Below are 18,139 nucleotides of genomic sequence, written 5' to 3'. Positions count from 1 at the left end.
TTTCTGGTTATGGGGCCATCTCCAAGAGTATCGCGTATATAGAGCCCATTCCAGATGTGGAGACAATGGAGCATGCTGCCTGTGACACTGTTCGGATGCAGCCTGGCCGAAGTGAACGTGTGAGACACAACATGCGACGGCGCGTACACGCATGCGTTGAGGGACATGGAAACCATCTTCAGCACATATTTGTAACTGGGGCTGCGTGGTGTAACGCCTATTAGACAGCAGTCTGTAACAATGTATGATCGAATAAATGGTCTCTGGCATGGAAACTGTCCATTTCCGGGCATAAGATCATTAGACCTTTTTGTTCCATATCCTCTCATCTATCAATCTGTGGAGTTTGTACACGGTGGAAAAAATCACACTGTAGACAGATGTACAGATTCCAACACCCTCGGAATACACACCAAGCATAAAGGGATGCAGACGGCCCGCAATAATGTTTAAATATTCCACAGTTGCCATGGTGCCTTCGATTACTACTAAAGGTCTCATGGAAACCCAAGTGAATGTTCCCCCGCCGTGGGGCAGTGCACGTTTCGATCACCCACTCGCCTGGAAAACAGCGTTTCCGGACATGCCAACTGAGATGGCGTATAAGAAACGTGGTTCATCCGCTTAGACGTCTTTTCTATTGAACCACGGTCAAATCTTCGTGATCCCGTGGGCACTGCAGTCGTAATTGAAGGCGTTAGGTCAACAGAGGAACACGTAGGGGTCGTCCGCTTCGGAACTAAGTGCGCTGAATGATGTGCTCTGAAACACTTATCCCTATACTAGCATTGTACACTGTCGTCAGATTTGCCACAGATCGCCGCTTATCCTGTTTCACAGAGCAAGCAACCCTCCAACTTCCACGTTTTGTGATGAAGCGTGGATATCCCTCACCTTGTCTCCCCCTTGTGATTTAAGTGTCCTTCAACCACTTCCCCAGATGCTCACGACAGTAGCACGCGAGCAGCCGACCAGCTTCGCCTTTTCCGACAGGTCATCGGCCATAACTATCTTCCCTTAATCAAAGTCGCATGTATAAAAAGTGGATTTTCCCGTTTGCGTACAGAATCATCGCCAGAACGATTCCCCATTCGTCTCTGCCCCGCTTAGGGCCTATACTCTTTTCTAACCGCATCACATTCCCGTGACGTCATCGGGCGGCATTCGGGCTCGCAGAGGACAATGATCATATTGTTTTGGTTCATTTGTGCACTTGAAGTGTAACAAACTGACGTGTTTACATTGCCATACTTTGGAAGTTTCACGTCCATAAAATAATTCGATAGCTATTTTTAAGGCATTCTTGCACGTACTATTGTGAGCAATATGTGATTCATGTTTGTTTTTGTTCTCACTCTCTTGCAGCAAGTTCCTGATGAGTGCATTTCTGTTTTGGCATCAGTCTGTCGTACCATCAGCTTAGCAAATCTTCACATGTGCTTCCCAGAGGCGAAATACTGGCGCCAGTCACGTTCGATGCCAAAAGCTGCGAGTCCGTATGTGGAAATTTATCTAGGTAAATATATGTTTTACACTTTCAATTTATATATTCCTCAGTTTCTCCACAAATCAAAAATTGTTTTGAGAAATGCTAAGTTTGTAAGACGTAATATTAAACCACATAAATACATCGGGCGTAACAGCCATGTGTCTCAAAACACCAAATGTGTAACTTGGAAGTAAGAACGATAATTTACTATTGTTATCTCACAAAGAAATGGTTGCGCGTAAAACTTCCAAAAATATGTGATGTCTGTGTTACTTTCTTACGTCTGGAGGTGACAGTACATCTCATTGTGAACCCAATGGTGCGTCAGGACCTCTATGACACTCTCAAAAGTGTTATAGTAGCCACATAGCATCTACATGGCAGCCCTGTAAACCACACATAAGTGCTTGGCAGAGGGTTCATCGAAACACCTTCACAATAATTCTCTACTATTCCACTCTCGAGTAGCGCATGGAAGAAACGAAGACCTGTGTCTTTCCATGCAAGCTCTGATTTTCCTTGTCTTATTACGATGATCGTTTCTCCCTATGTAGGTCGGCGTCATTAAAATATTTTCGCATTCGCAGGAGAAAGTTGGTGATTGAAATTTCGTGATAGGACCCTGCCGCAACGTCTCTGTTTTAATGATGTCCACCCCAAATCCTGTATCATGCTCGTGACATTCTCTCCCCTACTTCTCGACAGTAGAAAACGTGCACCTTCTTTGAACTTCCTCTATGTACTCCAGTAATCCTATTTGGTAAGTGTTGTGTACTTAGATCCGCGTAGTCAGCGCGTACACAACTTTCCCACTAGAGCGCGCCCCGCTAAGCACAACAGCGCAGGCGCAGCGCTCGTCTGTCTCCGCACTACGAGATGGCGCTGTCTTAGAGACGGCCCAAATTCTGCTTCCGCCGATCCGCGTATTAATACACTCCTGGAAATTGAAATAAGAACACCGTGAATTCATTGTCCCAGGAAGGGGAAACTTTATTGACACATTCCTGGGGTCAGATACATCACATGATCACACTGACAGAACCACAGGCACATAGACACAGGCAACAGAGCATGCACAATGTCGGCACTAGTACAGTGTATATCCACCTTTCGCAGCAATGCAGGCTGCTATTCTCCCATGGAGACGATCGTAGAGATGCTGGATGTAGTCCTGTGGAACGGCTTGCCATGCCATTTCCACCTGGCGCCTCAGTTGGACCAGCGTTCGTGCTGGACGTGCAGACCGCGTGAGACGACGCTTCATCCAGTCCCAAACATGCTCAATGGGGGACAGATCCGGAGATCTTGCTGGCCAGGGTAGTTGACTTACACCTTCTAGAGCACGATGGGTGGCACGGGATACATGCGGACGTGCATTGTCCTGTTGGAACAGCAAGTTCCCTTGCCGGTCTAGGAATGGTAGAACGATGGGTTCGATGACGGTTTGGATGTACCGTGCACTATTCAGTGTCCCCTCGACGATCACCAGTGGTGTACGGCCAGTGTAGGAGATCGCTCCCCACACCATGATGCCGGGTGTTGGCCCTGTGTGCCTCGGTCGTATGCAGTCCTGATTGTGGCGCTCACCTGCACGGCGCCAAACACGCATACGACCATCATTGGCACCAAGGCAGAAGCGACTCTCATCGCTGAAGACGACACGTCTCCATTCGTCCCTCCATTCACGCCTGTCGCGACACCACTGGAGGCGGGCTGCACGATGTTGGGGCGTGAGCGGAAGACGGCCTAACGGTGTGCGGGACCGTAGCCCAGCTTCATGGAGACGGTTGCGAATGGTCCTCGCCGATACCCCAGGAGCAACAGTGTCCCTAATTTGCTGGGAAGTGGCGGTGCGGTCCCCTACGGCACTGCGTAGGATCCTACGGTCTTGGCGTGCATCCGTGCGTCGCTGCGGTCCGGTCCCAGGTCGACGGGCACGTGCACCTTCCGCCGACCACTGGCGACAACATCGATGTACTGTGGAGACCTCACGCCCCACGTGTTGAGCAATTCGGCGGTACGTCCACCCGGCCTCCCGCATGCCCACTATACGCCCTCGCTGAAAGTCCGTCTACTGCACATACGGTTCACGTCCACGCTGTCGCGGCATGCTACCAGTGTTAAAGACTGCGATGGAGCTCCGTATGCCACGGCAAACTGGCTGACACTGACGGTGGCGGTGCACAAATGCTGCGCAGCTAGCGCCATTCGACGGCCAACACCGCGGTTCCTGGTGTGTCCGCTGTGCCGTGCGTGTGATCATTGCTTGTACAGCCCTCTTCTCGCAGTGTCCGGAGCAAGTATGGTGGGTCTGACACACCGGTGTCAATGTGTTCTTTTTTCCATTTCCAGGAGTGTATGTAACGCAGCCAATGAGATTGCTGCTAACGTAGAACCTTTTCTCCTCGCGGATCACACTCGTGCAGTGATACCTGAACGCTCGAGGTATTATAACGAGTGTACAGACTTCCGATTAGTCAGTCTGCATTAGTGTGCATTAGTCTGTAGTCAGGTTTCAGTCTGCGCCTAATAAGATTATCGTATTCCTGTACATAGCCATGAAGAGAAATGTATAGACACTTTGTCAAGTATCAGAGATATGTGAGAATAAGATTAACGTACTAAGACCAAAGGAACTTTAGATTGTCAATTGTAAACAGCATCCAGAAACCAGTTACGTAATATTTATGCTTTTTATTATTTTAATAAATGTATGTCAAAATTAATCAAGTTCTGTTTAAAGTTGGTCACCGTCAATCTGCTACTCTAAGCGTGCAAGTGACATTTCTATCGTCTGACCTAACGGCAGAAGATAAACACACCACGATAAGACCACGAGACATATTGCTGACACTCGCCTACTTCGTTAGAGTGATAAGTCAAATAAGACAGTACGCACACCACAGTAAGGATCCCAAACCGCGCAGAAGTACTACAGGAGAGGATGGACAAGCGTAGTGTAGGCAGTCTCGTTAGTAGATCTGTTGCGTCTCTAAGTTTTCTGCCAATAAAACGCAGTCTTTGGTTCGCATTCCCCACAACATTTTCTATTTGTTCTTTCCAATTTAAATTGTTTGAAAACGGTCATTCCTAGGTGTTTAATTGAATTAACGGCCCTTAGATTTGATTTATGTGTCACGTAACCGAAGTTTAGCGGAATCCTTTTAGCACTCATGTGGATGACCTCACACTTTTCATTACTTAGGGCCAACTGCCAACTTTCGCTCCATACAGATATATTTTCTAGATAATTTTGCAATTTGTTTGGTCTTCTGATGACTTTACTAGACGACAAACTACACCATCATCTGCAAACCACGTAAGAACGCTGCTCAGGTTGTCTCCTAAATCGTTTATATAGATAAGGAACAGCAGAGGGCCTATAACACTTTCTGAGGGGAACGCCAAAAATCACTTCTGTTTTACTCGATTACTTTCCGACAGTTACTACGAACTGTGACCTCTCTGACAGTAAATCACGTATCCAGTCGCATAACTGAGACGATATTCCATAAGCACGCAGTTTGATTACAAGCCGCTTGTGAGGTACGATGCCAAAAGCCTTCCGGAAATCTAGAAAAACGGTACAATTAGAAATCCCTTGTCCATAGCACTCAACATTTCGAATGGGTAAAAAGGGTGTTTCGCAAGAACGATGTTTTCTAAATCCGTGTTGACTATGCGTCAATAGCCCGTTCTCTTCGAAGTACTTCATGACGTTCGAACACAGTATGTGTTTCAGAATCCTGCTGCCTATCGATGTTAATGTTATGGGCCTGTAAGTTAGTGGATTACTCCTGTTGCCTATCTTGAATATTGGTGTGACCTGTGCAACTTTCCAACCTTTGGATACGGATCTTTCGTCGAGCGGGCGGTTGTATATGGTTGTCAAATATGGAGCTATTGCATCAGCATACTCTGAAAGGAACCTAATTGGTATACAGTCTGGACCGGAAGACTTGCTTTTATTAAGTTATTTAAGTTGCTTCAGTACTCCGAAGATATCAACTTCTATTTTACTCATGTTGACAGCTGTTCTTCATTCGAATTCTGGAATACTTACTTCGTCTTCTATGGTGAAGGAATTTCGGAAGGCTGTGTTTAGTAACTCTGCTCTAGCAGCACTGTAGTCGACAGTATTTCCATTGCTGCTGCGCAGAGGAGGCGTTGATTGTGTCTTGTCGCTAGCATACTTTGCATACGAAAGAATCTCTTTGGGTTTCCTGTTAGGTTTCGAGAAAAAGTTTCGTTGTGGAAACTATTACAAACATCTTGCATTGAAGTCCGTGCTAAATTTCCAGTTTCTGTAAAAGACCGCCAATCTTGGACATTTTGCGACTGTTTAAATTTGGCATATTTGTTTCGTTGTTTCTGCAACAGCGTTCTGACCTATTTTGTGTACCGTGGTGGATCAGCTCGGCCGTTTGTTACTTCATTTGGTATAAATCTCCCAATTGCTGTCGATACTATTCCTTTGCATTCAAGCCACATCTGGTTTATACTTACATTGTTAATTTGGAAGGAATGGACGTTGGCTTTCGGGAAAGCGTCAAGCGAAGTTTTATCTGCTTTTTTGAACAGATATATATTTTATTTATTTTTGGTGGATTTTGTAGTTACGATATTCTATTCGCTACGCCAAATCGGTGTTCACTAACTCACGTATCCCTTTCGATGCTCGTTATTAGCTCAGAGTATTTGTTGCTAAGAGATCAAGTGTGTTGTCACAACCGTTTACTGTTCGAGTGGGCTCACGAACTAACTGCTCGAAATAATTTTCATAACCGTTTGGTGTTCGAGTGGGCTCACGAACTAACTGCTCGAAATACTTTTCAGAGGATGCGTTCAGCACAGTTTCGGAGGATGTTTTATGCGTACGTTCGGATTTAATACTGTATTTTCGCCAACATATCGAGGGTAAGTTGAAGTCACCACCAAATATAATTTTATGAGTCATGTATGTGTTTTGCGATTAGACTCAAGTTTTCTTTGAATCTTTCAGCAATTCTGTCATCTGATTGTTAGTTGGGAGGTCGGTATAAAGAACCAATTATTATTTTATTCCGGTAGCCAAGAATGACGTCTACTCATAGTAACTCAGCGGAATTACCTACTTCAATTTCGCTACGAGGTTAACTATTTCTAATAGCAACAATCCCTCCGCTGCCAAGTGTATTTAGCCTCTCATTTCTGATCACGGTTAGCTTCCTAGCGAAAATTTCGGCTGAACTTATCTCCGGCCTTACCCAGCTTTCAGTGCCAAAACAATTTCAGCATCAGTGCTTTCTATTAGCGCTTGGAGCCCTGATACTTTTCCGCCGGTGGGAGTGGCCGAGCGGTTCTAGGCGCTTCAGTCTGGAACCGCGCGACCGCTACGGTCGCAGGTTCGAATCCTGCCTCGGGCACGGATGTGTGTGATGTCCTTAGGTTAGTTAGGTTTACGTAGTTCTAAGTTCTAGGGGACTGATGACCTCAGATGTTAAGTCCCATAGTGCTCAGAGCCATTTGAACCAACCTGATACTTTTCCAACACAGTTACGACAATTTACGACTGTTATACCGGCGGTTCCCAGATCTGCGTTTTCCTGTGTTCGACCTCCACACTTTGATACTGAATCCCTTTCTGTGTTTCCCCAGGCCCTCTAAGCTAAAAAGCCGCGCACTTCACACCACACAGCCCCCGCTATCTGTGTAGCCGCCTCCTGCGTGTAGTTGACTCCTGTCCTATTTAGTGGAACCCGAAGCTCCATCTCCCAATAGCGCAAGTCCAGGAATCTGCAGCCTACACGATCGCAGAACCGTCTGAGCCTGTGATTCAGACCCACCACTCAGCTCTGGAGGTCCGCAATGAGTCCTGTCGACAATGCTACAAATGGTGAGCTCTGATTTTCATTCCGCAATCAAGACTGGCAGCCCTTGCCATTTCTGACAGCCGCTCGAAACCAGAATCTTTCCTGATCCAAAGAGACACACGTCATTGATACTGACATGGGCCACCACCTACAACTGGTTGCATTCTGTGCTCTTCATGACACTTGAAGGGCCCGTTCCACATTTGAAGTGACTCCATCCGGTATGCACACTGAATACACGTCGGATTCCTTCCCTTTCTTTTCAGCCATATCCCTAAGGGACGCCATAACGCGCCTAACATTGTAGCTCCCAGTTATCAATAATCCGGACTGCCTGGATCTTGCAGGCTGACAGGTTTCCTCTGGAACAGGACAGGCGACTGCATCTAACTGAGGGACACTGACAGCCACATACAGCATCTGGAATCTATTTGTCAGACTAACCACGGATGCCTTGCTTTCGGCTGCCTGGGAAGTCTTTCACAGCCTTCCATGCCCCGAGGCGACTTCCCACTCGACCACAGGTGAGGGGGCAGCCTCAATGCGAGTAGAAACTAAGCTGACCACCGGTGCGGACCAGTCGGCGGACTCGTGGGTCATGCTGAACGTCCGTTGGATCCCCAGGGCTGGTCCACAACAGTGACGCCGATCCACTATAGCCTCAAGCTGTATAACTGAAGCCAACACAGATTGGAGCTGAGAGCAAAGTGTCACCAACTCAGCTTGCTTCAGCGCACAGCACTCACGTCAAGTGACGATAATGTTTGTCATCGATAAAGTACCTTCCCACATATCAGATAGTAGGTGATATAATGCAGGATAGCTTATGTTGGGTTAAGTCATGGCAGAGAGTGGCAAAGGAGTACATGCCAAATTTTCAAAGGTGAACCAAGGATAATTCTTATTGGGCGCCCGCATCTCGTGGTCGTGCGGTAGCGTTCTCGCTTCCCACGCCCGGGTTCCCGGGTTCGATTCCCGGCGGGGTCAGGGATTTTCTCCGCCTCGTGATGGCTGGGTGTTGTGTGCTGTCCTTAGGTTAGTTAGGTTTAAGTAGTTCTAAGTTCTAGGGGACTTATGACCACAGCAGTTGAGTCCCATAGTGCTCAGAGCCATTTGAATCTTATTGGGCACCATATGTTGATTACGATATCGCTTAATGAACTACTCAGACAGAAAAGGGAAACGTTTCATAAATGAAATAAAAATTAAATTCTTCCTCGAATAAACTCCACGAACTCAAAATTTTTATCCTGTCACCCAATCGTCAAACAGGATACCAAGTCGCCCCTGTTCTGTGAACACTTGAGAGAGAACGCAACACGGTAACATTTACACATCATACATACCTCAAGCACTGACAATGAATTTGGGTGGATTGAGGATATATTGATAGGACACTGCATATAATCTTGAACGAAGAGTCATCGACAATGTGAAAGTTACTTCAGAGTTTCTCCAGGGAAATGTGTTGGCAGCATTGCTGTACGTGTTGTAAGTAAATCACACAGCTGACAATGTTAACAGTAGCATAGGACTTTCCGCAGATGATGTAGTTATCTAGGTGTCTGAAAAACGTTCTTCAGGTACTCATTCAGATCTTGATGAGATTTCAAAACTTAAATTTTGCACTCTACAAAATACTTGAAGGGGGCGAACAAAAATATGGGAACAGCAAACATATATCACATTACCACGCCTGATACGGTTTAGGAAACTCGTCGGCATCCAAAACACCTTCCAGACATCTCGGAATGGATAAATGCCTGCCGGGTATGGTATCAAGCGAATGTTATACCATTCTATCATTCTTCCCCCAAAGTAATGGCAAGTTAAGGTAACGATGATGGAGGTGGATACGGTTCAAGCAAGGCTCAATGACATTGAGATCTGGTGGCCATAGTGGCCAGAGGAGATGCGACAATTCATCCTCGTGCTCACAAAACCAGTCCTGGAACCCATCATCATCATTGGGAAACAAATATTGCACCATGGGATGCTCTGATCAACCAAAGTGGTCACACAATTCTTGGCAATAATGTGACCTTGCAGAGTAACCATCGAGCCCATGGAATACCATGAAATAAATGACCAAATCATCAGCAAACCCGGTCCACGTTTCACTCTTGGCAGCAAGCAGTCTGCGTCGTAACTTGGGCGGCGTGCGCCAGACGTAAACTCGACCAGAAATTGGAAACAGTGTGAAATAAGGCTCATACAGCAAACGACTTTCTTCCACTGCTCCGCAGTTCAGGTTTTATGGCTTCGGCACAATGTTTTTCTGTTATGAGAAATTTGCATCACTGACGTGTGCTTTTGTAACTCCAGCTCGCCTTCTAATTCCAAGCTTATGGAGCTCCCTACGCGTTGTTTTAGAGCTGACAGAGTTCGCGTGTGCGACGTTCATTTCTGCAGTGACTTCTGCAGCTGTCATCCTCTTATATTCCGTCGCAATTCTCTTCAATGACCCTTCGTTACACACACTTTCATCTGCGTTGTGCTTATCAGATGTTCATTTTCCACTTTTCCCTTTATGTCGTATACATCTTCGATACGATGGCTCTTGAAACACCACACACTTCAGATATTTTGATTACAGAAGCACTCACCATATGAACACCAACAATTTGCACGCGTTCGACTTCACTTAGCTCCAATATAACGCACCCACAACTGCACAGAACTCTTATGAACCACTTTTATGACCACGACTGACACTTGCAAGGTACTGGGGGCATTGCGCAGGTGCCGTTCATGGTCAAATGCAACCACCTGCAAACTTGGTTAGTTGGTTGATTTTGGGGAAGGGACCAAACAGCGAGGACATCGGTCCCATCGAATTAGGAGAAGGAAGTCTGCCGTGCCCTTTTAAAGGAACCATCCCGGAATTTGCCTGAAGTTATTTAGGGAAATCACGGAAAACCTAAATCAGGATGGCCGGACGCGGGTTTGAATCGTCGTCCTCCCGAATGCGAGTCCAGTGTGCTAACCACTGCACACCTCGCTAGATACCTGCAAATTATACTCCGCAAGCCACCCAACGGTGTGTAGCGGAGGGCACTTTACGTGCATCATGTTCAAGCATACGTTTCTCGCGGTGTTTCCAAATCTTTGTTCAACCCTTGTACTATACTGTCTAAATTTGAATCGATGAACTTACATAAACACGTAGTTTTAAAGTTTTGTTAAACTACAAAATACCCATAAACGGCAACGATCACTTCATCGACCTTGTTCGGCTTGCTGAGCTTCTTTGAGATTGTACTGCTTTCTGAGTCGTTATAACGTCTGATGAGGTATCCAGCGCTGTAAGACGAAACGTTTGGCAGAGAAATATGCGTTGGACTGTGGCCTAATGTCCAGAACAAAAACTATAGAAGGAGCAAATATTAGTTGTAAAAGCCAGCATTATATGATCACTTCACTTTCTTACGCAAAAAATCATCCTATTAAAATGGAAAATGGATTATATGAAGATCCAATTCGAAATTAATTTCAAGCACGTTCACCATTGTGAGTGCTGCAGGACCCAGTAACGATCTACAATTTTCAAAGCAGTCTACAAACATTATCTCTTTGTAATTTCCCCAAACGAATAAGGGATATCTCCATACGCACTGACTAAACTTTCTTTGCCTTCATCACCATTTGTTGATAGTTTCGTCTGCTATATAGGGCGTCCCACGAGGAATGGTAAGTATTATACGAACGAACACTCGAAGCTGAAAAGTCCAATAAACTTGGGCTCTAAAATGCATATCTTAAAAGCTATGAACACTTGTTCATCTTCGCTACTGAGAAACACGTCTCTTACTGAACAAGTCCCCGTAGCTCTTAAGGTATGGTTTTAGATCCCATGTTCGCTAGACTTTTTTTGTCTAGAAAATAATATCTCTGAATACTGACCATTCCTCTTAGGACACTCTGTGTTTAGTCTCGCGACTAATGATGGATCCAGGTTTTGTCTAATGCAGTCACATATCGGCATTAAAACTCTCCACCTGACTTTTGAATATTGCCAAACATGGCATCCTTCTGAATGCATTTTCTGCTTATAATCTGGACCCATCGCAGATGCAGTTCTCTAATTTCCAGTATGCTTTACAAAAAAGACGGGATTTACTCGTTCGTCCATATTTTGTAGCTGTGGACTTGACTGCATTCACAAACACGCGACGCCTTGACTCACTTGGTATACAATCACAGAATGGATAAATCACCGTCTGCTAAAATTAAAAACGTTCTTCCTGGATTTTTCGGAACGTACATTTCGCATCACGTTACTCAAGAGAAGAAGTTCATGGTGTATTAAAACAATTTGCACCTGATGATGGACCCATAAAATTCGCAAATCATAGTGCGACTCAATAAAACACAAAACAAATTGTGACTGAAGGTGTTACATTTAAACTTCCTGTATACTCGTTTATTTGAGGTATACGTAGTCTCATTTGTATCGCGCTCTATTACTCGGTGATTTTCCATTCCAATATCATGGACTCTTTTTGAGGAAATTCCGTTGTGGTGAGCCCATCTTGGCGACCACAGTGCTTTTACCTACAGCGTTACTAAGATCACGTTTAAGCACAATGGTCCGAAAGTGAATAGTTCTCTCAGTACTTGCGCTAAATCCAACTCAATTTTGATCTGCCAAGCAGCTCAATCCTTCAAATTAAGATCTATGATAATGTTGTTGTTGTGGTCTTCAGTTCTGAGACTGGTTTGATGCAGTTCTCCATGCTACTCTATCCTGTGCAAGCTTCTTCATCTCCCAGTACCTACTGCAACCTACATCCTTCTGAATCTGCTTAGTGTATTGATCTCTTGGTCTCCCTCTACGATTTTTACCCTCCACGCTGCCCTCCAATGCTAAATTTGTGATCCCTTGATGCCTTAAAACATGTCCTACCAACCGATCCCTTCTTCTGGTCAAGTTGTGCCACAAACTTCTCTTCTCCCCAATCCTATTCAAGACTTCCTCATTAGTTACGTGATCTACCCACCTCATCTTCAGCATTCTTCTGTAGCACCACATTTCGAAAGCTTCTATTCTCTTCTTGTCCAAACTGGTTATCGTCCATGTTTCACTTCCATACATGGCTACACTCCATACAAATACTTTCAGAAACGACTTCCTGACACTTAAATCTATACCCGATGTTAACAAATTTCTCTTCATCAGAAACGATTTCCTTACCATTGCCAGTCTACATTTTATATCCTCTCTACTTCGAGCATCATGAGTTATTTTGCTCCCCAAATAGCAAAACTCCTTTACTGCTTTAAGTGTCTCATTTCCTAATCTAATCCCCTCAGCATCACCCGATTTAATTTGACTACATTCCAGACAAACATGTGGTTCCTGAAGAGGGGCAGCAGCAGTAGTTGCAGGGGCAACAGTCTGGATGATTGACTGATCTGGCCTTGTAACATTAACCAAAACGGCCTTGCTGTGCTGGTACTGCGAACGGCTGAAAGCAAGGGGAAACTACAGCCGTAATTTTTCCCGAGGACATGCAGCTTTACTGTATGATTAAATGATGATGGCGTCCTCTTGGGTAAAATATTCCGGAGGTAAAATAGTCCCCCATTCGGATCTCCGGGCGGGGACTACTCAAGAGGACGTCGTTATCAGGAGAAAGAAAACTGGCATTCTACGGATCGGAGCGTGGAATGTCAGATCCCTTAATCGGGCAGGTAGGTTAGAAAATTTGAAAAGGGAAATGGATAGGTTAAAGTTAGATATAGTGGGAATTAGTAAAGTTCGGTGGCAGGAGGAACAAGACTTTTGGTCAGGTGATTACAGGGTTATAAATACAAAATCAAATAGGGGTAATGCAGGAGTAGGTTTAATAATGAATAAAAAAATAGGAGTGCGGGTTAGCTACTACAAACAGCATAGTGAACGCATTATTGTGGCCAAGATAGACACAAAGCCCATGCCTACTACAGTAGTACAAGTTTATATGCCAAGTAGCTCTGCAGATGATGAAGAAATAGATGAAATGTATGACGAGATAAAAGAAATTATTCAGGTAGTTAAGGGGGACGAAAATTTAATAGTCATGGGTGACTGGAATTCGTCAGTAGGAAAAGGGAGAGAAGGAAACATAGTAGGTGAATATGGATTGAGGGGAAGAAATGAAAGAGGAAGCCGCCTTGTAGAATTTTGCACAGAGCATAACTTAATCATAGCTAACACTTGGTTCAAGAATCATAAAAGAAGGTTGTATACCTGGAAGAATCCTGGAGATACTAATAGGTATCAGATTATATAATGGTAAGACAGAGATTTAGGAACCAGGTTTTAAATTGTAAGACATTTCCAGGGGCAGATGTGAATTCTGACCACAATCTATTGGTTATGAACTGCAGATTGAAACTGAAGAAACTGCAAAAAAGTGGGAATTTACGGAGATGGGACCTGGTTAAACTGACTAAACCAGAGGTTGTAGAGAGTTTCAGGGAGAGCATAAGGGAACAATTGACAGGAATTGGGGAAAGAAATACAGTAGAAGAAGAATGGGTAGCTCTGAGGGATGAAGTAGTGAAGGCAGCAGAGGATCAAGTAGGTAAAAAGATGAGGGCTAATAGAAATCCTTGGGTAACAGAAGAAATATTGAATTTAATTGATGAAAGGAGAAAATATAAAAATGCAGTAAATGAAGCAGACAAAAGGGAATACAAACGTCTCAAAAATGAGATCGACAGGAAGTGCAAAATGGCTAAGCAGGGATAGCTAGAGGACAAATGTAAGGATGTAGAGGCTTGTCTCACTAGGGGTAAGATAGATACTGCCTACAGGAAAATTAAAGAGACCTTTGGAGAGAAGAGAACCACTTGTATGAATATCAAGAGCTCAGATGGCAACCCAGTTCTAAGCAAAGAAGGGAAGGCAGAAAGGTGGAAGGAGTATATAGAGGGTTTATACAAGGGCGATATACTTGAGGACAGTATTATGGAAATGGAAGAGGATTTAGATGAAGATGAAATGGGAGATAAGATACTGCGTGAAGAGTTTGACAGAGCACTGAAAGACCTGAGTCGAAACAAGGCCCCGGGAGTAGATAACATTCCATTAGAACTACTGACAGCCTTGGGAGAGCCAGTCCTGACAAAACTCTACGATCTGATGAGCAAGATGTATGAGACAGGCGAAATACCCTCAGACTTCAAGAAGAATATAATAACTCCAATACCAAAGAAAGCAGGTGTTGACAGATGTGAAAATTACCGAACTATCAGTTTAATAAGTCACAGCTGCAAAATACTAACGCGAATTCTTTACAGACGAATGGAAAAACTGGTAGAAGCGGACCTCGGGGAAGATCAGTTTGGATTCCGTAGAAATGTTGGAACACGTGAGGCAATACTAACCTTACGACTTATCTTAGAAGAAAGATTAAGAAAAGGCAAACCTACGTTTCTAGCATTTGTAGACTTAGAGAAAGCTTTTGACAATGTTGACTGGAATACTCTCTTTCAAATTCTAAAGGTGGCAGGGGTAAAATACAGGGAGCGAAAGGCTATTTACAATTTGTACAGAAACCAGATGTCAGTTATAAGAGTCGAGGGGCATGAAAGGGAAGCAGTGGTTGGGAAAGGAGTGAGACAGGGTTGTAGCCTCTCCCCGATGTTATTCAATCTGTATATTGAGCAAGGAGTAAAGGAAACAAAAGAAAAATTCGGAGTAGGTATTAAAATTCATGGAGAAGAAGTAAAAACTTTGAGGTTTGCCGATGACATTGTAATTCTGTCAGAGACAGCAAAGGACCTGGCAGAGCAGTTGAACGGAATGGACAGTATCTTGAAAGGAGGATACAAGATGGACATCCAAAAAAGCAAAACGAGGGTAATTGAATGTAGTCAAATTAAATCGGGTGATGCTGAGGGGATTAGATTAGGAAATGAGACACTTAAAGTAATAACGGAGTTTTGCTACTTAGGGAGTAAAATAACTCATGATGCTCGAAGTAGAGAGGATATAAAATGTAGACTGGCAATGGCAAGGAAAGCGTTTCTGAAGAAGAGAAATTTGTTAACATCGAGTATAGGAAGTCGTTTCTGAAAGCATTTGTACGGAGTGTAGCCATGTATGGAAGTGAAACATGGACGATAACCAGTTTGGACAAGAAGAGAATAGAAGCTTTCGAAATGTGGTGCTACAGAAGAATGCTGAAGATAATGTGGGTAGATCACGTAACTAATGAGGAGGTATTGAATAGGATCGGGGAGAAGAGAAGTTTGTGGCACAACTTGACTAGAAGAAGGGATCGGTTGGTAGGACATGTTTTGAGGCATCAAGGGATCACAAATTTAGCATTGGAGGGCAGTGTGGAGGGTAAAAATCGTAGAGGGAGACCAAGAGATCAATACACTAAGCAGATTCAGAAGGATGTAGGTTGCAGTAGGTACTGGGAGATGAAGAAGCTTGCACAGGATAGAGTAGCATGGAGAGCTGCATCAAACCAGTCTCAGGACTGAAGACCACAACAACAACAACAACATTCCATTATCCTCGTTCTGCTTTTGTTGATGTTCATCTTATATCCTCCTTTCAAGACACTGTCCATTCCGATCAACTGCTCTTCCAAGTCCTTTGCTGTCTCTGACAGAATTACAATGTCATCGGCGAACCTCAAAGTTTTTACTTCTTCTCCATGAATTTTAATACCTACTCCGAATTTTTCTTTTGTTTCCTTTACTCCTTGCTCAATATACAGATTGAATAACATCGGGGAGAGGCTACAACGCTGTCTCACTCCTTTCCCAACCACTGCTTCCCTTTCATGTCCCTCGACTCTTATAACTGCCATCTGGTTTCTGTACAAATTGTAAATAGCCTTTCGCTCCCTGTATTTTACCCCTGCCACCTTTAGAATTTGAAAGAGAGTATTCCAGTCAACATTGTCAAAAGCTTTCTCTAAGTCTACAAATGCTAGAAACGTAGGTTTGCCTTTTCTTAATCTTTCTTCTAAGATAAGTCGTAAGGTTAGTATTGCCTCACGTGTTCCAACATTTCTTTCCCCCATTCCTGTCAATTGTTCCCTTATGCTCTCCCTCAAACTCTCTACAACCTCTGGTTCTTTCAGTTTATCCAGGTCCCATCTCCTTAAATTCCCACCTTTTTGCAGTTTCTTCAGTTTCAATCTGCAGTTCATAACCAATAGATTGTGGTCAGAATCCACATCTGCCCCTGGAAATGTCTTACAATTTAAAACCTGGTTCCTAAATCTCTGTCTTACCATTATATAATCTATCTGATACCTTTTAGTATCTCCAGGATTCTTCCAGGTATACAACCTTCTTTTATGATTCTTGAACCAAGTGTTAGCTATGATTAAGTTATGCTCTGTGCAAAATTCTACAAGGCGGCTTCCTCTTTCATTTCTTCCCCCCAATCCATATTCACCTACTATGTTTCCTTCTCTCCCTTTTCCTACTGACGAATTCCAGTCACCCATGACTATTAAATTTTCGTCCCCCTTAACTACCTGAATAATTTCTTTTATCTCGTCATACATTTCATCTATTTCTTCATCATCTGCAGAGCTACTTGGCATATAAACTTGTACTACTGTAGTAGGCATGGGCTTTGTGTCTATCTGGGCCACAATAATGCGTTCACTATGCTGTTTGTAGTAGCTAACCCGCACTCCTATTTTTTATTCATTATTAAACCTACTCCTGCATTACCACTATTTGAATTTGTATTTATAACCCTGTAATCACCTGACCAAAAGTCTTATTCCTCCTGCCACCGAACTTCACTAATTCCCACTCTATCTAACTTTAACCTATCCATTTCCCTTTTTAAATTTTCTAACTTACCTGCCCGATTAAGGGATCTGACATTCCACGCTCCGATCCGTAGAATGCCAGTTTTCTTTCTCCTGATAACGACGTCCTCTTGAGTAGTCCCCGCCCGGAGATCCGAATGGGGGACTATTTTACCTCCCGAATATTTTAGCCAAGAGGACGCCATCACCATTTAATCATACAGTAAAGCTGCATGTCCTCGGGAAAAATTACGGCTGTAGTTTCCCCTTGCTTTCAGCCGTTCGCAGTACCAGCACAGCAAGGCCGTTTTGGTTAATGTTACAAGGCCAGATCAGTCAATCATCCAGACCGTTGCCCCTGCAACTACTGAAAAGGCTGCTGCCCCTCTTCAGGAACCACATGTTTGTCTGGCCTCTCAACAGATACCTCTCCGTTGTGGTTGCACCTACGGTACGGCCATCTGTATCGCTGAGGCACGCAAGCCTCCCCACCAACGGCAAGGTCCATGGTTCATGGGGGGATCTACGATAATACCACAAAATATGTGTACCTACATGTTACGTAACAGCTGCTCCAATGACAACTTGAAATGTTCCTGATGCACAAAATGGCTCTGAGCACTATGGGACTTAACATCTGAGGTCATCAGTCCCTAGAACTTAGAACTACTTAAACCTAACTAACCTAAGGACATCACACACATCCATGCCCGAGGCAGGATTCGAACCTGTGACCGTAGCGGTCGCGCGATTCCAGACTGAAGCGCCTAGAACCGCTCGGCCATTCTGGCCGGCTCCTGATGCACATTGCTCATATTTAGTTTACATTTAATGCAAGAATCACACTTACCAGCTATGATACCTTTTTCTAAAATTCTCCGCAGTTCCATAGAAATTTATCAGACTTATCACATTTGCTTCTTCGCTAAGCGTTTCACTAATTCATACCGTCATATTCCGGTGGCAAATTACGAAAATTACACACAAAGGTGAGACCGTAGCAGCAAGACAAATTATTTACT

At 44.1% G+C, this 18,139-nt stretch overlaps 1 protein-coding gene across 2 annotated transcripts in view; it reads left to right on the top strand.

Annotated features, from left to right (window-relative positions):
* Positions 1-18,139, top strand: part of LOC126251829 (uncharacterized) — a 364,384-nt gene that overhangs the window by 281,428 nt on the left and 64,817 nt on the right. For both annotated transcript variants that reach the window (XM_049952492.1, XM_049952491.1), the window contains exon 11: positions 1,366-1,516. In XM_049952492.1, the coding sequence (XP_049808449.1) occupies positions 1,366-1,516 (151 nt within the window). The remainder of the gene's footprint in view (positions 1-1,365; positions 1,517-18,139) is intronic.

Source organism: Schistocerca nitens, chromosome 4, assembly GCF_023898315.1.
Source record: "Schistocerca nitens isolate TAMUIC-IGC-003100 chromosome 4, iqSchNite1.1, whole genome shotgun sequence".
Taxonomy (NCBI): domain Eukaryota; kingdom Metazoa; phylum Arthropoda; class Insecta; order Orthoptera; family Acrididae; genus Schistocerca; species Schistocerca nitens.
Note: the sequence above shows the minus strand (reverse complement) of the source record. Positions and strands in the feature narration are given on the sequence as shown.